The 24,318-nt window shown below is 37.1% G+C and overlaps 3 protein-coding genes across 8 annotated transcripts in view; 2 read left to right on the top strand and 1 right to left on the bottom strand.

Moving 5' to 3' along the window:
- Positions 1 to 18,075, top strand: LOC111330675 (epithelial splicing regulatory protein 1). Of its 2 annotated transcripts, none has more exons than XM_022935574.2 (12): positions 1 to 3,391; positions 3,566 to 3,691; positions 7,147 to 7,366; positions 8,402 to 8,491; positions 9,788 to 9,869; positions 10,759 to 10,863; positions 11,460 to 11,592; positions 12,025 to 12,067; positions 12,605 to 12,708; positions 12,813 to 13,268; positions 13,682 to 14,167; positions 14,640 to 18,075. In XM_022935574.2, the coding sequence occupies exons 1-12, from the start codon at positions 3,263 to 3,265 to the stop codon at positions 14,658 to 14,660; spliced, it is 1,995 nt and encodes a 664-aa protein (XP_022791309.2). In that variant the 5' UTR covers positions 1 to 3,262; the 3' UTR covers positions 14,661 to 18,075. The 2 variants fall into 2 exon arrangements, with proteins under 2 accessions (XP_022791309.2, XP_022791310.2); XM_022935575.2 differs by having other exon boundaries at positions 9,788 to 9,842.
- Positions 5,454 to 24,318, bottom strand: part of LOC111330677 (NAD-dependent protein deacylase sirtuin-5, mitochondrial) — a 23,277-nt gene continuing 4,412 nt past the window's right edge. The window contains exons 6-8 of one of the 5 annotated variants that reach the window (XR_015999330.1): positions 24,018 to 24,095; positions 6,891 to 6,946; positions 5,454 to 6,809 (exon numbers count right to left, since the gene is read on the bottom strand). Coding sequence is in view for 3 of the 5 variants with exons in the window: in XM_022935577.2 (XP_022791312.2) it covers positions 24,032 to 24,095 (64 nt within the window). In the remaining 2 variants the exon portion in view is untranslated. Of the gene's footprint in view, positions 6,810 to 6,890; positions 6,947 to 12,827; positions 24,096 to 24,318 lie in introns of those variants that run through there. The other 4 variants (XR_015999329.1, XM_022935577.2, XM_022935578.2 and 1 more) reach the window with 4 other exon arrangements.
- Positions 20,286 to 23,190, top strand: LOC148734945 (uncharacterized). Its single transcript, XM_088755192.1, has 2 exons — positions 20,286 to 20,825; positions 20,984 to 23,190. Exons 1-2 carry the CDS (start codon positions 20,286 to 20,288, stop codon positions 22,973 to 22,975), a joined length of 2,532 nt encoding a protein of 843 aa, XP_088611318.1. The 3' UTR covers positions 22,976 to 23,190.

The following is a 24,318-nucleotide window of genomic DNA, read 5'->3' on the forward strand; positions in this document are numbered from 1 at the left end:
CATCAAGTGCTGCCGATAAAAATGAAGTTTTGTCAAATGAGTTGGAAGTTAGGCGTGGGTGACAGATCAGTAGTTTTGACAGGAATATTTTGATATTCTTTTGCCTTGCTTATTACCTTGGAAACAGATGAACTTGGAGTTCTTGGTAACCCAGTGAATTTACTGCATTCTGAAAATGAATGAATGAATTAAACCGACTTGGGTAACAGAAAAAAAAACTGTTTCCAGTTGTGTAAGATGTGAATTGTTGCTGAAATAGTGAGGGCGTAAGAAACTTATTTGTGTTTTGTGTGGTAGCTGAGAAAAATGTAAAAACATGTTCAGAGACAAGCAACATCTGAGCAAAGTTTAAAATGTCAGCGTCCGAAAAGTATCCTAAAATTAGTATTTATCGAGTGAGTTGGTGACGTTCGGCCTTTCTTTGAAAGTGTCCTCGTAAGTACTCTCTATTTTCCTTTGAACTTTTGCGTGTCACCTCAAAACAAACCGGTTTTGTTTTCCCTCGTTGGTAAACAGCGCACTTAATTTATTCAAGAGCTGTTTTCCTGAAGGAAGTTAAAACCTAACGACCCGATCTCTGAAAGAAAAATCTGCGCTTTTATTAAGCTCTTGCAAATGATCTTTGCATCTTTGAGTTTCCAGCCAGGCCAAAGTTATATGTCACCGAAGGACATAGTGTCTGGTAGATCAGTTTTTCTTTTTCTTCTCAGCGACGCTAACTGTTATTAAGTCGCACTACAGGAAGACTATTGTCACATAAGATTTATATGTTCCTCTTAATCGTTCAGTGTCTGGTCCTAATTTCTGACGCTCATACGAGTTAAATTTGGTTTATAATTATAACATAGAGGTTCTCTTTTTTTCAAATCCTTTTGAAATTAACCTTGGTGGACATTCTGTTCCTTGGTCGTCAGCGTAGAAAAGAAAAGTGTCTAGTTAATCTTCTTTGTTTTTTGAGTAGTATCTCAACACTCCTATCACTGATGTCGACAGCTCACATGTGAAAGGTAAAGAATTCTTTTTGTGGGCTCCTTTTTAACAGTTGAAAATATTGAATGCCCTTAACTACAAGAGCAAATTTTTTGGTTTTTTTTGGTGCGTTCTAATAAGGCTGTTTTAGATTTTAAAGAAAGAATTATTTCGTACGAATCACAACTTCTTATATTTGTTTAGCTTTACAGGCGGATTTATTGAACTAATGGTAACTCGAGGTTACGAACTTGTTGATGAAACATTCCGCATTGGTGATTCATTTTAAGGCTGAGAAAAAAATACACTAGATGTCTGATTTTTTTTTTTTCCGGCTCTCTAGAAAAGCGTATTCGATAATTTATTCGAAACAGAGTTTTAATGTCACAACTTCACTCTGTTTTAAGGAAAGTATTCGGTTAAACAATTCGTTCAGATTGGTTTTTCATGGCCAAGTCTCATCTGGCGTAATGAATGATCATAAGTTCTTCTTCTTCTTCAAAACATCTCGTATGTAAATTGACGTTGGGGTTTTAAGGCACTGAATTTTTCGGTTTTGTCTACGAGCAAAAATGGTGTCTTCGAACTGGAGATGATTTTGACAGTTTTGCGCTCGATCAGAGGTGTAGATGTAATATCGGTGTACACCAATGTACCACACTACTGCTCAAAGAGCCTTTTCTATAATTTAATCTTTAAAAACACTATTGAATATCGTTGTTGTTTCAAGAGGGAATTTAGAGATCGTAAACACCCTCATCGCGGGGAATATCAGAAACTGTAGCATTTAATCTTACAAGAAAAATGATATGATGATCCAGATGAAGACAATTCCGACAGCTAGCTATTTCCGTCCGTCATCAGTGGTGAGAAGTTAGTTTTTAAATTGTAATTAATCAGTATATTTCTTGAATATTGCTATATTTCGCCCGTAACTCAGAGGTGCGTGTTAAGTGTTGGAAAGATTGCGTGCGTAAAATTTTATGGAAATTTTCTCGAGAAGCTAATATAGCAGTTATGAAGTTCGCGTGAATTCAGAGAATGTTTCCTTCATTAAGGATCTATATTTACGCGCTTTTTTGTTTGGCAGGATTAGAGAATGAAAAGCTTTTAAAAGTATCATCGTAGCGGCTTTCTGTTAAATGTCGATTCCTGATCATTTGAAATCCGTGTGTGTATGTTTTAGCGTGGGTTGTTCCACAGGCGTTATAGTTGGTCAAACTGCTCGAGTATTGTGCCAATGACGCGAAGATATGCTTCGGCTTACAAACATAACTTTTCTAGAAACTACTGTTTTAATTTTTTTTCCCCCTATCGGAAATGGCTCTATAAGTATTAGTTTGTTTTACTTACTTGCCTTACATATTACCAACGCAATGTGTCTCGCATTGCGCTTAAAGAGAAGTTGTATTCGAATCAATATCTATTCCAATTCCTGGTCGCTGCAAGTGTTATGACAGAAATTGTGGGATTTTCGCTTATTTATCGGGTAACGTTCTTAAAAACCTGTGATAATAGGTGTTACCTACCACTGCACTTAATCTCCCTCAAAAAACTGTTAAAAAAGCATTAGAAACAATAGTTTCAAGGCCTGTTCCTCCTAAGAATTCTTCAGCAACAACAATTCACTCTGTGCACGAAGCACATCCTCTAGGATTTTTGAGCAACCAGTTGAAAATAAAATTTAAGAATAATAGTAAAGCTTTATTAGAAATTTCAAGGTGAGAATGCGATATAAAAAGAGCACAAGTGACTGCTGTACGTGTTGTTAAAAAAACGGTGGTTGTTTTTATGCAAGATTAAGGTGGATATGCGCCTATTCTGGCATCGGACCAGTTGTGGGCCAGTTCAGGTAAGTGATGTGATAAACATAGACACTCGCCCTTGTTCTATCTGTCAAATTTTACTAACATCATCAGCGCCAGAAAGGCCAATTAAAATTTAAAAGCGTCGTTTGTGAGAAAACAGCTCGAAGCCCGTCATTAGGCGTTCTTTTCGTAAACGCGCCAAAGTTATTTATTCTTAAATAGCGGAGAGGGCAACTCCGTTGCCCGGGTTAAAAACTCGTCTCTAGCGTGAAAAACTGTGTTACTCAGAATTCACTCAAGCGTGGTAATTATTCCAAAGCCACGTGGCATGTGGGCCAGCCCCCGTTTCTTCTTTCGGCCAATCAGCGTCCAGCGTTTGCCGGTATCTTTAGTGACATGTGACTAGACCCGGCTGGTTTTCTGCTCCCACTCACACTTACTCAAGAACAACATTTCATTGATTCGTTCCCTGTGCAAGGGAAAACATGGGCTCTCCCGAGCATTTGGTGTGTTTTCACTGCACTGTCACAAGATTGCCGTCAGGGGAATCGGACGCCGAAGAGGAAACCATCTCAGGGATTTCGTGGGTTGTCGTCGACGTGAAATCCAATCAGGTAATAAAAAAATTTTTTTCTTGCGGTAACTTGTTATGGATTGTGTAAGCTGTGTTGGGGTTTCCCTTGTCGGACGAGAGAAAAATTTTCTCGAGGGCTCTGGGGGCGATACGGAGTTGGAACAATATATTGTTGATTTTTATCCTAACACTGTGTTCATTTATGCCGAATTAGCTTGGTTCCGTGCATAGATGTGTTGTGAATTCGGGCCTGTCTGGAGCGAACGAAGCGTTAAAACAACCCACCAACAAATCGCTTGTGACCAGTGAAGCTCAACAACTCGGGGACGCGTTAGAAAAGGTAACGTTACCAACAGTGTGTATTTAATCCATCATTTCCGTTCACCCTTTGTTCGATCAACAACAAGACACGAAAAATGTCGCTGTTAAAATACTCCGTTCTCTGTTGCCGCTGACGTTATCCCGTCTTCGGAAGAGCGCTTGCAGTCGACGGACGGAGGAGGCGAATTTTAAGACATACATGTCATGTAAAATTCATGCATGTTTTATTGGCGTGTTGTGATCGCTTGAACAGTTCTCAATAATCACATAGACACAACGACAACCAGCAAAGGCCGAAGAAGTTTCACCAAATTTATTTTTTGATCGCTCGACGGGGTGGGATAGTACATGCTTTCTGTACATTCGGCATTTTAAATGTGATCTCTCCGGTAAACAGGGGAGACGGTCCGCACGACAGGAATTAGCCGCGAGTTTAATTCGAGACGGTGCCGTTCGAAATTTAATTCTCGAAAGAAGTAGAAATAAAATATCGATATAACCGCGCTGAAATGAAATATTAAAAAGGCAAACAGTTAATTCTAACAAGCTTTTATTCTTGAGGTTTATGGTGAAGTAAATATTTCCAAGATCAGAGATTGTATCGTTGGTTGCGGCACAAGGCCAAGTGGGAATGCGACGCAAGTGACGAACGTATGGGGCCTACTTTCTCTCGCCCGAGACAACACTGTGTATCGGATATTCAAAAAAATTTTGTAAATACTCTTATCTGGTCTTTTGTTGAACTCTCGTATACTTGTGTGGCCAAGCATATTCCCATAGTTTCCGAGTCGCTGGGCGCCTGTTTGTTATAAATCTCGGCTTTTATTTTTATATTCTCTCTTTACAGCCCCCCTACGCAAGAAATATTGTTTTCTCTTTCCCTGTCGTATACAATATTCATGATCCTTATCGGCAGTTCAGAAAGAAAGTGTTAATACAGGTCTCTCTATGGGCCAATGAAATGTTTGCTCGTACAAATTCGTGTTTGAATGATTTTTTGTCGTTCCCCCGGAAATGTAAGAAAACCCCGAGATTTAAAAGTGCTCACAAAGTCGGACAGAAATGTACCCAAGGTTTAAAAGTGAAGCTTCGCATCGGGTCAAGAACCGAAGAACAGCGCCATCGATCGTTCGATATCATGTGTTTCCCTCGCGATCGCGTCAAATCTCATCCCAAAATAAATCTCAAATCTTCACTGATTGTTTTTGGAGAGTCACGTAAATGCCCGTCCGCCTATTAGCCCAAAACAACCCTTTTCTGTCGCACGCGTGTGCTTACGTTAAGTCTTAATTGGCTAAATTCTCGTTAGAAAATTCAATCAAGTATTCTAGGTGGATTTTTTAATCGCTTGGTTTCCGCGTGCAAAAAAATTTGCATCGGCCCGAAACAGTAGTGTTCTCCATGGCTTGAAGGGGCGGCTGTATTGTTTTGGGAACAAAACCTAGACCCTTTTATTTTTCTTTGGTATTCTTTGAAGAACAACAAGAATGTGTGGACGTCCAGGTTCTTCTGTAAATATCGCACTGCGTGAAATTTCTTTGTCCCGGCCATTGTTTTGTGACTGCAATTGTGCCTAACAGGAAACCCCTTAAAATATGTCAACACGGAGTGATTGGCAGCTAGTATTGTCAGTATGAAGAGGCTATTGGTTGCTTGTGTCGATAGATCGGTGTTGTCTCATTGTATTTCTTTTGTTTTAAAATATGCTGAAGAACTTTGTGTGATGTGATTAATTTTTCACCGGTTAATTCTAATTTGGCACAGGTTTTGTTTTCTCAGAATGAATAAACCTAAATTTTATTGCCTTAAGACCTCATTTATGATTAATTTTTAGGAAATTGTTTTTCTGTTTTTAAGTTTCACGTGTCTCTATTTTGACATGTGCAAAACGTTTCTTCTGTCAATGATTGAAAACTTTGATAATGATATCCTTTAGCAAATGAATGATGGTCAGTTTGCAAATGCAAAGATTTTGCTTATTTCCATAATATGCAGACACCTCGTCTGTGAAAATAATTTTTCAACTCTGAATGAATAAAGACAGGGATTGTTTTACAATTGCTTTAAAATGCAAACTGGGTTCCCCTTTTGCTCCACTTACAACATTTCCATCAATACATAGACTTTCTATTGACATAAGAATAAAGAAGCTGTGATGAGTATTCAATCTTTAATTTGGCTTTAAAAAAACCTCTTGTTGTCTAGTATTCGTTGCAAATGAAATTTCTCATTACTCGGTTTACTAGCCAAAGCTGCTGTGAGAATCCCTCTTAAAATGTCACCATAGTAATTTTTGCCTAATATTTGAAATGTGTGAATAATAATAATAATAATAATTTTAATAATAATAATAATAATAATAATAATAATAAGAAAAAATTCTAAAGGAGGTTGTGGTTAATCACCTTGCTGAAGTACACTTATGATGAACTATTGCAGTTTGTAGTTTCTCTTGTGATGTAAATTTTTATGTTCAACTGGAGACTGGTTGTTACTTGATTTTTCGTTAGGTCCTTGTGCAGTAGAACTGTGGTGTAACTAGTTCAATTCCATAGCTGTGTTTGGGGCATCTCAATCCAAACTGTTTCAGAAAGGTTTTCCCTCTCTACAGTTCTCATTGGAGTATTTTGATTTTAGCTTGTTAAGGGAGCTTTTCTCTCTGTTATCATTTGTTCTAATATTTCTGTGAATGGCCACCATTCATATGAATTTTCAACACCACTGTTTTTGATAATTTTTTTTGGGAAAAGTCTTTGGTGAATAGTGTCTTGGACCATGTGTGTTTTGTTGTGTGGATTGCATTCAATGGACTTCACTTCAATCCAAAGAAGGCAAATTTCTGCATTATGAGCATGTTCTAAAATGGGAAAGCTTTGGCATCTGATACCTCAGTCTTCCTCTCTGGTAGATAGATCTCTTACTAATGTCACCTTTACCAGGTTCACAAATGTAATAGCTGTGCAATATAGCTTTGCCAAGCTGTGATCCTATTGTAGTCCCCAAGTTGAGTCCCCATAGCAGAGATATAGTGGTGTTGTTGGCAACCATAAGGTTGTTCAGACAGATAAAACTGAAGAGGATTTGAATTTAATTAAAGGCTTCACACTGCCATTCATTATGCTGGCCTCAGGCATTTTCTGAAAGAGAGAGAGAGATGATAATATTGATCTTTTGTAGTATTCTGTTGATATCATCTATCCAGAACTGATTTGCTTCACCTTTGCTTTATTTGATCCACAGTCTTAGTGAGCTTGGTTTAATTGACACAATTGAACTAAAGAAAAAAAAGATAGTGAGAGTTAATCAGACCAGTGAAGTTTTTCACAGATTTCAAAATTGCACAAAAGAAAGCTTCTGAATGCTAATTTTGTTACAAATCTATACCCAAATACATAAGCAAACCACAATAGCAAAAAATTTGAGACTTTAGCCTTCTTCACGTGATAAAATAATATCATTTTCCTTTATCTGCAGTTTGACAACTTTGTTGAGAAGACAGTGACATGTTCTGGGGAAAGATGGAATCTTGTGACAGATGGACAGTTGCCATTAAGACATTACCTCCATTTGGAAGCTAGTAGAAAGAAAACTAAGTTGTCTCAACATTTTTACAGCTTTTATGATCTCAGGAAAGAAGTCAGAAAGGCATTAAAGCATGATTCTGACTTTAGAAGCCTTGAAGAAGTGGCCTCACGTATCCTCACCCTATATTTAACCCAGTGTGCTTATGTTATAACCTTTTTCACTGTTAGTATTTTTGTTCATGAACCATATGCAAGTTCAAAATATCTTCTCCGTTAAAGATTACTTTCAGAGAAGAAGAGGTAGAAATAAAGGAAAGGTAAGTCCAAATTTCTAAACCCTCTCTCTTCATGGCTAAGATAGCCTTTGCCTCAGAGGCTGTTCAAAGAGGTTTTCCTGGGTTACATTTTTCAAGTTTTATATTGTTAGCGAAGGAGGCTATCTTTAAAATCTAACTTTTATCTATTTTTTTTTTTAATTAACTTTAATGAAGGGCATAGTTAGGATAAATGCATCCTAGAAGAACTTTGGAGTTGACCCTTCTGTGATCCACATTTGAAAAAGGAATTAGGAATGGTAAACCAATAACCATCAATCAGCTTTAAGACACTGGGCGACAAAAGTTAAATAGAAAACTGACTTGTAAATGACCAAGACAAAGAAGGCTTGTTATCTTAAGGGACTAATAAGGAAGGTCAAGCCCTCTACTACAATGAGTTATTGTGACTGGTTAGGGCAATTCATCATTAAAAGACTCCTAGCATTTACACAGGAATGCTTTCAAATCAGTATTCCTTTTATCAGCTTAAATTGGAAATTTCCATGTCTGTTTTAGTCTGCATTTCAATTGGTTTCAGTGAACTGATATTAAGCTTAAATGTTTTTTTTTCCTCCATCAAGTAAAACTTTGTGCAAAGTCAAATTTTTCTTTCATGTATTTGCGTGGGTAATTAACTATTTTTATGCTATTTGGAATAAATTAGCACAACTAAATTTCCCAAAGATAAGGTAAAGTGAAATGTGTGGTTACAAATGAGAAATTATGGAACTACTTGATAATGATTTGCTTTTAGATCCAACTTTTTGCACTCAATCTCAATTTTTGCTTTGAATTCAAACTTTCTGAAGTGCCCGGGTTAATTGATATGCTCTAATTTCATCAGCTCTAAAATTACAATTCATCGAGTTCCCTTGACATTGATCTCAGACTGTCAAATTGATGCTAATAACAACAGTCCAGCTGGTCTGGAACACTGTAAACTCATGGCAAGTGTGGTTCAGTTTCTTGTTACAGAAGGTAAGCTTGCAAAATCAATTAATCCAACATGGAAGAGAGAGAGAGAGAGAGAGAGAGAGCGATTATGAGGTGCAATGGCAGAATTTGGGTTTGCTAGGCAGTGAAGTGTGTCAGTGGAAACTCCTGCTTTTATGGGACCTTTGGAGATTAGAGTTTAAAGTAGAGGAACCTGATTATTTCCATTTTTTAAACTCATGGCAAGTGTGGTTCAGTATCTTGTTATAGAATGGAAGCTTACTAAATTAATTAATGTAACATGGAAGAGAGAGAGAGAGAGAGAGAGGGGGGGTGTGTGCAGGGGAGGAATTTGTATTCTGCTAGGCAGTGAAGGGTGTTTGTGGAAACTCTTACTCTTTGGAGATTAAAGTAGAGGAACCTGATTATTTCTATTTTATTTTCACAACCCGCAATCCATACCATTTATGTATCACAAATATGCACTCACTGTAGGTCTTTTATTGTAATATTTTGCTGTTCTGTGTCTCATATTTCAGTTTTCAATTATATAGGAATGCTTGATTAAATATTTGTGGAATTTGCATTTTAACTTAGGTTAAGTATTATATTTACCCCTACAGACTTGGAAAATATATTTTGATACAGAGCAGAATATACTGTTTGTAATTATAGATATCCCTGCAGATCGTAGAAAATGTGTCCACTCTTAAAACTTTTCAAAAAAGATTAAAAATTAAAAGCAATCTCTGAGGACTTAAGCCTCAGAAAGGTTTTAAGTTCTGGGTAACTTTAATCCTGATCATAAAAGAGCTTTGTAAACACAAGTTAGAACGTTATCTTAGAAATATTTGAACTGTGTCATGGAGACACAAAAATGCCATGCACATATCAGCAAAATTTGCAGGAAGCATGCAACAGTGTTTCTGTGTGGTCTGGGTCCAGCATTTTGTAGTTAAAGATTATCCTGTTTAACTTTTCTCATCATTGCTTTTTTGCTTGTGGTAAGAAAAAGTGGCATCAGTTGGAACAAGAAAAATTTCAGTCTATTGTAGAATGATCCTATGGTTGGCTAAGATTGGCCCTCTCTTTTATTTGACAACTGAGTAATTTATTTGTCATTTAAAACACAAACCCAATCTCAGCATTATTTTAAGAACTTTGGAGACAATCACCTGAATTCCTGTTCATTATTTTTGATAAAATTTATCTTAACTCTCAATTTCTTTGCACATATTAAGTATTAGAGTAATTTAGTTTACTTGCAACACTAAATGAAAAGGACTAAACTTTCTTGATATATTCTCTTTACTGAAGAGAGCTATGACTGTATTATTTTAGGTCACAAATTCAAGGATCCAGAAAAGATCAGTTCCAAGTACGAGCCGGGAGCATGGTACGGTGCTTCTTTTCGAACAAAAAAGTTGGTACCTCGACAACATTTTTTAATCTTGCCCTAGTTACAATTTTATACTGTCAATACATGAAGGGATTCCAGTCAAATATATTTTCAAGAGTGCATAGCAGTTCATTTTTAATGACACTAATTCCTGTCCTTCCGACATCAAGAATTAATGAATTTTAGGAATTTTTATGATTCAATGTTTATATTTTTAAGGATTTTCATAAACAAAACATTAGGGAAATAATCAAACAAGAGAACTGGAGGACTACTGCACACATATCTTAACAAGGTGCTATGTGGCTTATCACTCAGAGGGGGTTTTTCTTTCTTTCTTTTTTTTTTATACATTGTGAAAAACCTGTGATTGACTAATTCATGAGAAAATGCAGGGCAACTAGAAGGTAGAATTCTTCATTAAACCTCAGAAATTATGTGGATAAAATAACTTGAGACAGTCAGAAGCTTATACTATCAAATTTTAGGATCTTTGTGTCACACAATTTATTTTTCTGCCCATGCTTGCAAAATTTAGTTATAGAGCTATGAGAAGCAACAGCCACAAAGAACCACTGTGTTTTCAAGCTGGCTTAAATGACAACTTTTATTTTAATGTTGCTATCATTATCATTGTTATGCAGCCTAAGAAACAAAATAATCTGGAAAAGATGTTTTACCTGAAAGTTGATATCTTTGTGTCAATCTTTTGAAACCTCTCACCAGAATTAATAATATCTTCACTTCAATAATCTTTAACTATCAAATAATTGGACTAATCTGGTCTCTAGTGTTGTGCTTTCTTCCATCAGTGAAGATGCTTTAAAATGGCTGTAAAAAATGTTATCCAAAATGTGTAACTTTTTATTAATAGAGATTTAACTAGTAGACTTCTTGAAATTTCTACGAACAGTCTTGGGCTCGTACTTGATGATACAATTGTGAGAGCAAGGGGGCTTCCATGGCAAGCATCTGATCAGGATGTTGCAAATTTCTTTAAAGGACTAAATATCTTAAGGTTAGTACAGTGTTACTACTGAGCAAGAGGGAAAAAAAACATTGATAACCATTTCTTAATACAGTTACTGTTGATAGCTGAATTGATATTTATCAAATATTAGTTATTCAGCTCATTTAAAACTAACTCTCAAAATTTCTAAAACATGGACACCACAAGAAATCGTGATGTAAATGTAGAAAGTGTGGTCAATAATGCTATTTTATTACATCACTCGCAGTGCCCATGGGCAAGATGAAGTGAATCCTGAGTTCTGATTGGCTACTGGAGCAGGCAAGATGAGCCCACATTGATCACACACATGAAAAAAATTGAATTAGAATGACGTTTGTAATTCTTGGACAATTTCAGCAATGGAAACTCGAAAAGTGGCAGAAGATAGTCAAAACAAAGAAAACAGAATTGACTCTCATGAGTTTGTTGAGTTACAAACACAGTTAGCTTTCTTTCCTGGCTCTACAACTAAACAAGTCATTGTTAATTCTTAGTAAAGCAAAATCTTTTTGCTATATAATAAATCCTTTACTATTATTCTAAAAAAAAAATCAGTGAAGTTGTAAACTTGATTTGCTAGTTTTTTTTTTAATTGTTGTTAGAGGTGGGATAGCATTTTGTTTAAATGCCCAAGGAAGAAGAAATGGTGAAGCATTCATCAGGTTTGAGAAAGGGGAACACAGAGAATTTGCTTTGAAAAGACACAAACATCACCTTGGTACAAGATACATAGAGGTGAGAGGTGACAGACATGTATTGTTTCCTTCACATTACCAGTACATGTTTTTTTTTTTGCTTACATATTTTTAACATAGCATGTTCGTTGACCTTGCCAAAAGAGACCACGCATTTAGATAATCTTGAAATCTTCCTTGGAGGTTAATTTTGGACTTATTTCACAACATCATTAGGTCATGATAAGGATAAATTACTAAAGATAAAGCAAAATAAAGTGTAAAGGGAAAATTAAAGAACAAGCAATTTTAAAATCTAACTCGTAAACTTGAGACAATCAGTTAATGCGTCAAACTTGTGAGCCATCGTGTTTTAATTTGATCTTTATCAATATCAATGTCTTCGCATTAGTTCAGGTAAATGAACCCATTCTTAGACCTTATTTTCTGTTTCACTCTGTGTGACAAGCAATTTTTACTTTTTTTCATTCAGGTTTACAGAGCAACTGCACAAGATTTCCTAAAGATAGTGAAAGGTAATCTACTCTCAACTCCAGATTACTCAGATTCAATCTAAATCATACAGGTCGGGGCTGCACTGAGTTGAAAAAACCAAAACCACAATTATTCTCCAATGCCCTGAAGCAGCTTACCTCTATATTTTGTGAATAATGAAGGTAAGCCTTGAGGACCTTACACACTATCCAGGGGGAATTACAATGCTCCTGATCACTTCATGCTAAAGAAATGGGGACAAGGTCAGGTGTTGATTGGGCTACCAGGATTTAGAGCAGGTTTTATCATTTTTTATCACCTATTCTAACCATATCCATGACCCCAATGCTTACCCCATGACAACTACCCCACCTCTCTTGAAGTTCCTGTTTTTCCTCCTACTGTCTTAGGATTGGTTATGGATACATTTTAGTTGGGGAAGAGAAAAGCTTTTAATTTAGTGGGAAATTGGCATTTTTCTCTTACCTGAGGCCATCTGCTCATTCAGTTAAATGGTTATATTTTACTAACTTCCTTGTTGTGTTTATTCTCATCAACTGATTTTTTTAAACATATAGGTCCAGTTGACGTCACCCAGATTGCTGCTAACTTTGTATCAAACAAAGCTGATGTGATAATTAGAATGAGAGGACTTCCATTCAACTCAAAAGAGACTGATGTGGTGAGTGTTAAGGAGTGACATACTGACATCCTATACATGCAGTCTTGCTTTCTTGCATATTTTTTGACTATGCATTGATATATTTTGAATGTTTTTTCTCATAGATTGAATTTTTTGAGGAGGATGCACCAGTATTCAAAAGTGACGAAGGAATCCTCATTGTTAGGAATAACTTTGGAAAGGCTACAGGAGATGCATTTGTTCTTTTTGAGACAGAGGAACATGGCCATGCAGCATTGAAGAAGCACAGATGCATGCTTGGCTCTCGTTATGTTGAGCTGTTCCGCAGTTCACAAAGTGAGGTTCAGCAAGTTCTGAACTCTTACAACAATCTCATGCATAATTTTCCACCAATCATGTTTCCACCCTTGCCACATCATCCTCCGTTTCACCCTCCCTTCTTAATTCCTGGGCTGGGCATAAATGGAATGAACACCAAAGACTGTCTGCGCTTACGAGGGCTGCCATTCTCTGCAACAGTACAAGATGTATTAGACTTCCTAAAAGAACATGCTGCATTTGTAGTTCCTGGTGGAGTTCACATGGTGTACAACACTCAGGTGAGATACTTTGTTTGGTGGTTTAGGGGGAAAAAAAAACAGTAATTTTTTGATAACTGTAGTTGCTGAAACAAGTAGCTGTTACATGAACTGTTTCTATCTCCATTCATATCAAGGGCTCATGAAGCATAAACAAAACTGCATTTTTAGAAACCTCATGGATGTTCCCTACCCTTGCTCCTGTATTGTGTTATGAGTGTCAAGCAATTCTAATGATCCACAGTTACATTGCCAATGAACTGAAATGGCAAACACAACAATTTATTGTGTTCTAAAATGTAGCAGATTAGTGTGGTTACCACTCCTAAGGTACAGAAACCAGGATAAATTCTTGAAGTAAGGGGCTTATAACTGGAGTACAAAGTTCCCCTCTGATATGACTGATATATTTTTTTCATCTTGATTATGTAAAGGGTCGCCCCTCTGGAGATGCATATGTCCAGTTAGTATCATCTGAATGTGCAAAATCTGCCACCACAGACCTGCACAGGCAACACATGGGAGAGCGATACATTGAAGTATTTCCCTGCTCAGGAGTAGATATTGCTGCTATTATAACCAGCAGTACAATGAATCAAAACAAGATGACGTCACTCAATAACACTCCATACAGCCCTCCAAGTTCATACCCAGTGACCAGTGGTGTAGTCACCAGCCCTAATGGAACACATATGAATGGACACACAGACACAATTGGAGCTTCTACATCAGCTTGTCGCAGTCCCACAGGATTGTATGTGCCTCATTCACCCACATACTTCAACTGTATCATGCCTCAAAATGGTATTGGAGGAGGAAATGTGAGTTACTATCCGCCTGCCAGTGCAAATTTTAGGATGCGAATGTCACCATATTTGCCTCAGCCTTATGAAATGATGCCTCTCTTTCAGGGATACCAGGTAAGCTACATTTTGCTTTCAATTCCTGTCTTTTTTTTTCAAAGCCAAGCCAGTAACATTAAGTCATTGCTGAGTGAGGCAACTTTTTTTGTTCATTATGGTTATTTTGTTCTCCTGGTTCATGCTCAGCTGTTAGTTTTACAAAGTTTGATGAATCTGCTGTGGGTTAAGTTGTTGCATCAACTGGATGTTCAAGTCTGTTTAGTCATCTAGTGAAAAACTGTTTGTGTGAGGCATTGTAGAATTTACCATACCAAAACAACACCCAATGCCTGCCAACTAGGCTTTAATAAAGTCTCTTTGGTATGGTGCATGAGGAACTGATCAGGAAACATAAGATGGAAAATTTTTCAACTGCAAAAGTTGAGAATCAAGGTGTAGGAGGTTGGTAGTTGTGTTGTTCCCAAGTTTCTTTAGTAACATCATTAATTTCGAACAGAGACTAATAAAACTGAACCTCTTTCATTTTCAGATTGCAGACTATGGCAGGTAATTCGAGCAGACTACCTTTTTGAGATCCTGCACTAAATCAAAGAAAAATCATAGAAAAGCCTGGTCCTATATATGACATGCTTCTTGCAAAAGATTAAATTAATGACAAGTTTCTTGAGTCAAACAGCTTTTGCTGCTGCTGGTGCTGAAGCATTTGCAATGTTTTTAGATGTATCTCTCTTAGTCACTGAGAAAACAAAGCTTGACATTATCATTAAGAACATTTGAGTGAGGAACCTTAATCGTTTTAGCTATAATATACATGCAATTATGCTGCTAGCTTTCAAAATTAGTGACATATTTAGTAAAATTAAGTATAAGAATGCTTTGGACAATCCCTCTGAAAGTTGGTGATAATTTTCACTTGACAATGTGTTCTATGTACTCTCTAAATTAACAATTAGATGATTTGACCAACATGCGAGTTTATTCTGAAAAGGAACTTGGGAGTCCAAAGGTCTGTTGTTGAAACCCTAACACTCTAAGAATAAACAGAGATAAAAAATTATTGTAATACATAAAAATACAAGCAACAATTTGTCAAGGAGAAGTAGATGCTATCAAAATTTTGATCATCAGATTTGATGATAAATGACAATTTCTGACACCAATGATTTTTAAAAGTAGTCAGGAGTTAAGTTGCTGCAACATGTTCTGGATTTTGTGCAAAGATACCTTGACAGATAAGAAAAAAAGTACAAAGAAAAAAACGTACAGTACTAATTGAATTATGAGAGCAATATTGTATAATTACAATGAATTGTAGAAATATGTTCAGATACAAATATTATTTATTTTTTGCTGGATAGCCAGACTTCAGTTCAAAATACAATCTTTTTAGCCTTGATACATGGGAGAGTACTACCAAAACAACGAGACTGTTTTTCCGGAGACCTGTGTAACAGTTGCTGATAGCAACAAAGATGAACGTTTTTGGTCATGTGACTAAAAAGATGCTAGCACAAAAGGCATATGCAGGTAATAACATTCCTTTGCATTTCTTTACCAGCACTTTTGCTGTCTGTCGTCATTTATCTGCTTTGGTTTAGTAATACAACAGATCCAGCTAAAGGTGTTCTATAATAATTCGTTTCTGCTAAAATTGTCTACACTTTTACCATGGATATAAGACCTTCCTTGTTTGTCTATGGAAAAGCTCGCCATCGTTTGATTCTCAGTAAAGCGAAGGAATGCAAAGGGATGTCATTAATGTCAGAAGTAGGCATATTGGTGTATACTGGGACGTTAGTAGGCAGAAGACAGTTCAGCGGTAATCAAGGCAGATTTGTCACCAGTCTTTCTCTTCTGTCCCTTCAACATGGCACACAGCAAACCGATCTTGTTCTTGATTGAATTGTTAGAACTCGTTACAAAAATCACCCAACAACCAAAAAGGAGACATAACATCGACAAAAAACACCTTTATTGGTGACTGCCTTTAGAATATATTGAATGTTTTCTAAAAACAAACATGCAAAAACCAGAAGGTGGAATTGCCATAGTAGCTGGCTCGGTGTAGAAAGTAGCTGCCGGAATTCGCCGGCTGCTGGCTTCTAATGAAATCCCTGAATGCACTCACTTGTGCTTAACTTTGAGGCATCATGGATAGATCACGTGGGCTTAAATGAAATGTTTCTCTCCAGCGGCAACTGTTGCAACTGTTTCACGCATCTCCGAAAAAAGTCTACCTGTTTCAGTAGTATATACTCCTTAACCTGATACACAAGAAATCACAATATCAGTGGTAAACAGTGCTAGACCTTTGTGCATCAAATAATGATTCTGACAAAAATTAATAGTTAATGCATCAAGTCACTGAAAGATGTCAGAAGAAGAAAACACTTCGAGGCTGAAAAGGCTTATTTGGCTGTCAGTGAAATGCTGTAAATTAGAGCATGATGTACCCTGGCTGTACATGTATGTAATTAGTATCAATTTATGCTTGATAGATAATCTCATTGCATTTAGTTTTTAAGAACTTTTTATACTAGTTAATAGTCTGAGTCAATGAAAGATGAATATGCCATTGGCTTGTTGTACATTGTAATTGAGAAGTTTGATTGACTGAATATTTATGTTAATTCCACATTCTATCATGTGGAGGACTCTAACCATTTACACCTTGACATGAATGTGTAAAAATTCTCCAACATGAGCTGAAAGTTTGTTACTGACAGAACAAGTTGGTAGATAATTTCATTGTTTTAATGTATTTAAATTTGATCATTAGTATGTATTTGTTATTATTTAGTAACCAACCAATCAAATTTGTATTTTTAGGAAAAAATCATAGTTTAGTTTTTAGAGCTTAAATGTAAATGGTTGGATCCTAAAATTAACATCAATTAAGAGTGGATATGATCTGTGATGATAAAGGAAAAAGTTGCTGGTTAAAATGAATCATTCTCATTCAAGGCTAGGTCACATTTTTGCAAACCAATTTTTTCAACATTTATTTGTCTCTAAACATACAATATTTATGGGCATTGTGTTCAAAACTAGCCATATTGTTTTTATTTACATGACAACTAATAATGTATGACAAATAATTGTTCTTAGCCAGGCAATGCAAGAGACGCTGCTCTCAAAGAGTCTAACAACCAGTACTTGTCAATCAGAGCAAATGTTAAAATATATTAATCAAATCCCAAGTTTGACAGTTAAGAAAATAAAAATATTATTTTAACTAAGAGAAGCCTAAGTATGACAATACAAAAGCCAGGAAAGACCACTTGAAAATGACATTTTTAACGCATGAGGCAAAGCCAGAGCATAATTTAATTATTACCATTCATCAAGTTGCTCTAATTATATTTTCAGAATGTGTCATTGGTATGTGAGAATATATGCCACTGTCACTAAATGTATTTCTTGAATGTTTACAAATTGGTGTGATTTTGTTACCAAGAATATCTCAATTAACAATGTGGACTTGTTAGACAGTGAAATATACCATTACATGAACAAAATTTCAGGTCCATTTATCTTAATTTATCTATGATAGAACAAGTATTGTTCATGGCAGTGCCATGAATCAGTGCAAGACACTAACACTAATTATTAGAACCTTTGTCTCTGTTTTTTTTTTTTTTAATATAGAATGAATATTCTTGATGGGATATTTTTGGTAACAAAGAGACTAAAATACAGATAATTATTTTAGCTATATTTTTAAACATACTAAAATAAGTAACCAAACTCCGGTGTAAAATAGAAGAAAACTTGTTGATGTTTCCCTTACAGACAGTCATTGCAGTCGCACATCTCTTCATGTTCTTTTTTCTATGTATGATTTTTAGCTTAATCAAAAACATGCATAGTTCAGTAAACTGTTCTTATAACCTGGAAATGACTGCACTTTCTTGAAAATAAAAAAGTGAACCTTGTTAGATGACAAGATTCTGATTTGAAATGAATTTAGTAGTGCAATAATATGGAAAATCCTTCGTCTGTGTGTGGTTTACCCAAAGGCAGGAAGTAGCATGTCCTAGTCAGGGGTATAAAGGTAATTTTTCAGAAGTGGGTTCTTTACACTTGTCTTGTGTCTTACTAGCATAAATGCACTTCCAATTACCTTTAATATCATAAATTCTAACTCTGACCTCATTTCATAAATTATAACTCTCACCTTACAAAAAGGAGGTGAAATGCACCCCAATTCCCCCCCCCCCTCCCCCCCAACCTTAGCCAAATTCGGGGAAATTATCAATGCATTAGATTCAAAGCCCAGAAAGGAACAGGGTTTGAGTCACTTACCATTGGCAGCTTGAAGATGGCCTTATAGATTGCCCCATTGGCTGAAGGATGAAACACTGTCCCTATATGATAACTTGAAGACTAATGAAAGTCTTTCTCTGTTTGTGTTAGCCTTATATGCAAACATTCTTGGGCTTATCATGCAATCATTCCTCCACAAAAAGACCTGCAAATGGGGAGGAATCATTGAGTTACCAGCCTAACAACGTCTGCATAAGGGACTATCAGGGTGTCCAGTTCCTATTTTTTCCTATTTTTTCCTATTTTTTGGGCCCATTCCTATTTTCTCCTATTTTTTAACCAGAACCTCCTATTTTTCCTATTTTTTAGCCAGTAAAGCCAAAATTTGTAATAAAATTGAAAGTGGAATTATAGTTGAATGTGTTTTATAGTGAGATCATAAAGCACATAGTACGTTGACGCTGATGTTCTAATATTAGTTAAAGTAATAGCCACATTTGTTCTACGAAAGCCAGATCACTACAATTCTGTGAAACAGAAATAAAAACATATATTGGTGGCGAGAAAAAGAGAGATAAGCGACAGATATATGGCCTACTTGTCAACGGAATGGACCTCTGTCATTACACAAAACAGGTCAAGTCGAGAGCGGGTGAAAGATTCATTCACGAGGCTTATTCATTCATGTCAGTGTCATTGTATACATATCTATGTATATATGTATACCTTTATTTGCAACTTTCTTTGGATCATATTAATTCCGTCCGTTTGGGGTGAATTGTTAGAGGTACGTTAGCACAGCTTAGCAAAAATCTCATGATCATGCATTCTTTGTCATTGCGAAATAATTAAAAATAATTTTATCAAACTTAGAAGCTGTAGTGTGTGAATCTTATGGCTTGCTATTTACCTAGTCTCCTCTAGGGCATTATCTCAGAGAGCTCTTGGTAAAAAAGTGGAATAAAGCTTACATTTTACTAAGTTATTTAAACTTTTAGGGCAATGTTTGTGTCAGGACTGAACACGGCAAGCTTCTGTTCCGAATAATTAAATTCTAGTCTGGATCCGTTTAACTTGAAGAAGACCATCATTTTATTTATTTATCTATTCTTCAACTTTAAAATATTATGGAACATAAAGTTAAAACTCTTGACAGCCAAAGATAAGAGATGCAAAATTACTCGCTGAAATTATGTGGCCGGCTTACCGAGGCTGCCAAGTAACAAGTTGAAATCTTGAGCGTACTCCACCCGATCGCTCTTGCATTTATACTAAAAAATTAGCTCTAATTGATGTCCTTATTGATGTCCTTCATCGATGAAGACCAGAGAATTACGTCTTGGCAAACAAAAATCAAACATGACTTCATTGAAACCTCGGTCACCTCTTCTTTCCTGTCTTCCTTTTTTCCATCGGCTAGACTTGAATTGTTCAGCGGCAGACGTCTCTTGCGTTAACGAGTAGGCCATATATCTCTCGCTTGTTTCTTTTTTTCTTGCCACCAAGATTTGTTTATATTTCTGTTCACCGAATTGCGGTGAGCTGGCTTTTGTACTCGGTTTCAATGTGAAGTTTGGGCAAACATGTTTGCCGCTTTTCTCCAGCCATCGTCCACTTGTCGAGCTTCTGATGCTTCACAAACCTACAAAATCATCCTGTTTCCTTGAAGATATACGCGTCCTTTTTGATTGCGAACAGCAAATCACCACTAAACATTAAAAGCAGAAGGCATCCCACGTAATTGTATTTAAAACGGAGTTCGTACAAAGCTATTTTAGGTGGAATCCGTGCTTAAACATCTGCAAGTTCTCTGAAAGTCTTTATTTGCAATTTTTGTTTATCCTCCGCCTCGCTTTCATGACTAGGCACCAGTTTTTTCCCGCGTGTCCGCCATTTGTGAATACGGTGTATGAAAATGCCTGGCGGTAGAACAAAGTTTAGCAATGCATGGCTTTCTGCCGTCGATTCCAATGGTCAAAGATTGAGTTCTTGGTGTCGTAAAGGAGTAGATGACTACCATGCTTACTGTAGGTTTTGTGATAGTGAGTTTCTTTGTGACAACTCTGGAAAAGCGCAGATATTGCAACATGCGAGGAAAGCAAAGCATGTTCAGGCTGTTAAACCTGCAAGGGATGAGTCTCAAGGAAAGTTGTTTGTACTGCAGAGTCAACCAAGTGCAGGCATCTCAAACCGTTGTGATCTGCCAGAGCACAAGAGAAGTTCGTCTGGACAGCTGTCCATTATCAATTACAAAAATGCCAGCTTGCAAGCAGAGGTGATTTGGTTAGCAAAGTTGGCGTCATGTAACTTTAGCTTTCGCTCAGTTGACAATCTTGGCAACACATTTAAAGCGATGTTTCCTGACAGCAAGATTGCTTCAAGTTTTTCAATGGGTAGAAGCCGTGCATCCTATGTTATTGGGGAAGGCTTGGGCCCTCACTGCACACAGGTATTATATAAAGTGCAATTTGAATACGCAAATTATGAGTGCATATTTATGTGTGATTCTTGATATCAATGAAAGTTTATGTCAGTATTTCATCTTTTAATTTGGTGTATGAATAAAAAAAGGTAACTTACTATAAGTGTTTGTGTTTCTATCACCAGATAATTGTTGATGATGTAAAGAAGTCAGAACTGCCTTTTTGTTTACACTTTGACGAAACCTCCACCACGCAGGTCAAGAAACAGATGGATCTTACCTTTCGTTACTGGTCCCCGACTCATAATGAAGTCTGGATAAACTTCTATACCTCTTTATTTTTTGGTCATGCAGAGGGTGAAAAGGTGGCTAACCGTATCTTCCAAACAATGTTGAAAGATGACCTTCCAATAACGAAGCTGTGCACTTTGGTAAGAGATGGCCCTAATGTCAATAAAACCATTGTTAGAAAGTTGGAAGGAGCAATCAAAAATGACAACCCAGACTTTAGTGGTTTTATTGACTTAGGAAGTTGTGTTCTTCATAACGTCCATAATGCTTTTGGCAGGGGTTTAGAGGAATATGGGAAAGACATTGAACAGCTTTGTGTGGACATTCACTCCCTTTTCAAGTACAGTGCAGCTAGACGAGAAGACTATCACACTTTACAATCTGCAATGGGTGTGGAGATGCACAATTTCCAAAAGCATATCGAGGTGAGATGGCTTAGTCTGGGCCCTTCTGTGCGAAGAATTTTGGAGCAGTGGGATTGCATCTGCAGCTTTGTGAAGGATCTGGGAAAGGATCCCAAAACAGCTCCTAAGAGTGTTGCTTACAAGAGGGTATCGGCAATGTTAAATGACGAAGAAGGAAAGAAAACAAAGGCACAGTTGGAATTTGTGGGTAATGTTTCACCTGTTTTTGAAGATTTCCTCACCATTTTTCAGAACAGCTGCCCACAGGTTCACCTTTTATATGATAAAATGTCTGAGTTCTTGCGCAAGCTTATGGGTAGATTCCTAAAGAAAGATGCGTATGAGAAGAAGTTTGGTAGTGATCTAGTCAGTATTGACTGCAGTGCAAACAGTCAGCTGCTCGATGCTGATATTGCAATTGGAGAGGCGACCAAGAAGGCTTTAGCCCAAATCAAGCCAGATCGTAGAAAGTCTGTATATCTTGGCATCCGCACATTTTATAGCACATCCCTTACATATCTACAGTCTCATCTCCCTCTTCAGAACACTCTCTTAAAAGCATTAGGATGTCTCAATCCTGTCAAGAGAGAAAAGGCAAGTAGTGTGAAGGCAATTGCACTACTGGCTAAAAAATTGCAGCCTCAGTTGGATGTCAGCATTGTTCAAGATGAGTGGCGAGTTTATGCTGTCGATGAAGATGTTGAGCAGTTACACAAAGAGAAACGCGTTGACCATTTTTGGCAAGAAGTATTCAATCTCAAGTCTCTTAATGGGACCGAGCCTCGATATGTTGCTCTTCCAAAAGTAGTAAAATCAGGTCTTATTCTTGCGCAAACAAATGCTGAGTCAGAACGAAGTCTGTCAGTGAATGCCCGCATTGTGACGCAAGAAAGGACACTTCTTGGAGAGAGGACCATTGTTGGCCTTAGATCTGTGAAAGATGCTTTGAAGTTTTATGATCCTGAAAACCTGAGACCGGAAAAATTTGCCCTGACAGATGGTCTTCTAACTGCTGTGCGATCTGCGCACATGCATCATAGACAGCGGCTGGATGAAGAAGAAGCCGAGAAGAAGAGAAAGGAGGTGGATGAGAAATTGAAAGCTGAAGAGGAAGAACGAAGGAAAAGAGACCAGGAGAAGTTAAGAAAAGAGACAAGATCGTTGAGAGATAAAGGAGAGAGGCTAGACAAGAAGGAGCAGGAGGCAATGGATGAAATGCAAACGGCTAATGAGCTACTGTCAGAGGGCACATGTAAGTTGCAGGCTGCTCTATCTTCAGGTTCCAAGGTTGATTCACAAGGTGCAAAAGTTGCATGTCTCATGATTGAAACGGCCAAATCGAATCAGGCAAAGGCAAAGAGGAAGCTTGAAGCAGTAAGGGAGAAGCAAAAGGAGGTTAACATAAACAATCAGAAGTTGCTGGAGAAAGCTCTACCAGCGGATGTTTCTGCTGTACCATTAAAGAAAAGAAAGTCAAAGTAAATGTAAACTGTCATTTTACACCTCTACGCAGGTGCTCTGCCAGCTCAGTAAAGACTAAAATGTTCTTGTGTTAGCAATCATCTGCTGGATTAATGTTGAAGTTATAAACATAATGAAAAGCCAACTTTGTTTCTGAACAAAAGTGAAGGTGAAGCAGTTCAGTTGTTACTTTAAAATTAGGGAAATCAAAGTAAATAAAGTTATGTTGTACAGATTTTTTGATAGATTTATCTCAGTGAGGGATATCAGGAAGATTAAAAATTCAAACCAAAAAACTCGTTTTGTCCTATTTATGTTCACTGCTGTTGATCGACTAAAGTGGTGAATCGGGGATAGCAGCTGGCGTGTGGGGAGGCTACCTTTGTTGACGAAAGTACTATTGATTTTCCTATTTTTCTCCTATTTTTTAGTGCAAAGTTTCCTATTTTTCCTATTTTCTCAATCCTGAAATTCCTATTTTCCTATTTTTTTGGGCAACCATGCCGCTGGACACCCTGGACTATTTTTCTGTCAATAGTTGTGTAAAATGTACCTGTAATTCTCTCCTGTAATTCTCTCCTCTGCAATTCACCCAAGTCCTTCATATGTCTCTGGAGTACAGGGACTTGGGCAGTATGTATGTATGTATGTATTTATGAATACTTATACAGGGTAGCCCAGTTTAGCGATAGCTAGTTTAAATGGGGCCCTGTGAACACCCTCCCATCCCACCCCAGGGGAAGACATCCACCACACAGCAACCAAGTGCGTGGGAAATTAACATCTCCTACCCCTAACCCTGAAGGAGACGGGGCCTATGGTTTATTCGTCGTTATACAAGAAGACTAGAATATCTATCCATTTCTTGATATTATAGAAAAGTAGCAAATTCTCCTCAGCGAGTATTGGTCTGGCTAGGGCTTGAACCCTCGACCTCCCACACAACACACTCCAGCGCTTTAACCAATTGAGCTAACCAGGGGGTGGTCAAACAACTTATCAGCATTTAACTTAAGTTTTTAGTAATAAACCAACCAACAATAAATGGCATCAGATAGTTTACTTTGGAACCTCTGCTTAGTCTGCCTTCTCTGCAAGTAAAGGAGGAAGAGTTTCACCAGCAGGACCCTGAAAATGGAACCTGATAAAAAGCAAAAGCAGATACCCCTTAGCAACCATGTCTATCTGTAAGTTATGGACCAAAATTATGGGATTATGAGTTGATCAAAAACTAAATTCTCAGAACTAAAATTATAAGTAATGTATGGCAGACAGTAGGGAGAATTACAAAAGAGATCTTGAGAGTTCATGGGTTACGTTAACTAGCAAAAAAGAGCTCACTTCAAGTTTGGGGAATCTACATG

This window comes from Stylophora pistillata, chromosome 3 (assembly GCF_964205215.1).
Source record: "Stylophora pistillata chromosome 3, jaStyPist1.2, whole genome shotgun sequence".
NCBI classification, from domain to species: Eukaryota; Metazoa; Cnidaria; class Anthozoa; order Scleractinia; family Pocilloporidae; genus Stylophora; species Stylophora pistillata.

Bases quoted from the DNA above. Each gene is read 5' to 3' on its own strand.
- LOC111330675 (XM_022935574.2), top strand. From the start codon at position 3,263: ATGGGCTCTCCCGAGCATTTGGTGTGTTTTCACTGCACTGTCACAAGA. The intron at 3,692-7,146 runs GTAACGTTACCA...CTTTATCTGCAG, and splicing joins TCGGGGACGCGTTAGAAAAG to TTTGACAACTTTGTTGAGAA. The intron at 7,367-8,401 runs GTATCCTCACCC...CATTGATCTCAG, and splicing joins CCTTGAAGAAGTGGCCTCAC to ACTGTCAAATTGATGCTAAT.
- LOC148734945 (XM_088755192.1), top strand. From the start codon at position 20,286: ATGAAAATGCCTGGCGGTAGAACAAAGTTTAGCAATGCATGGCTTTCT. The intron at 20,826-20,983 runs GTATTATATAAA...TTCTATCACCAG, and splicing joins TGGGCCCTCACTGCACACAG to ATAATTGTTGATGATGTAAA.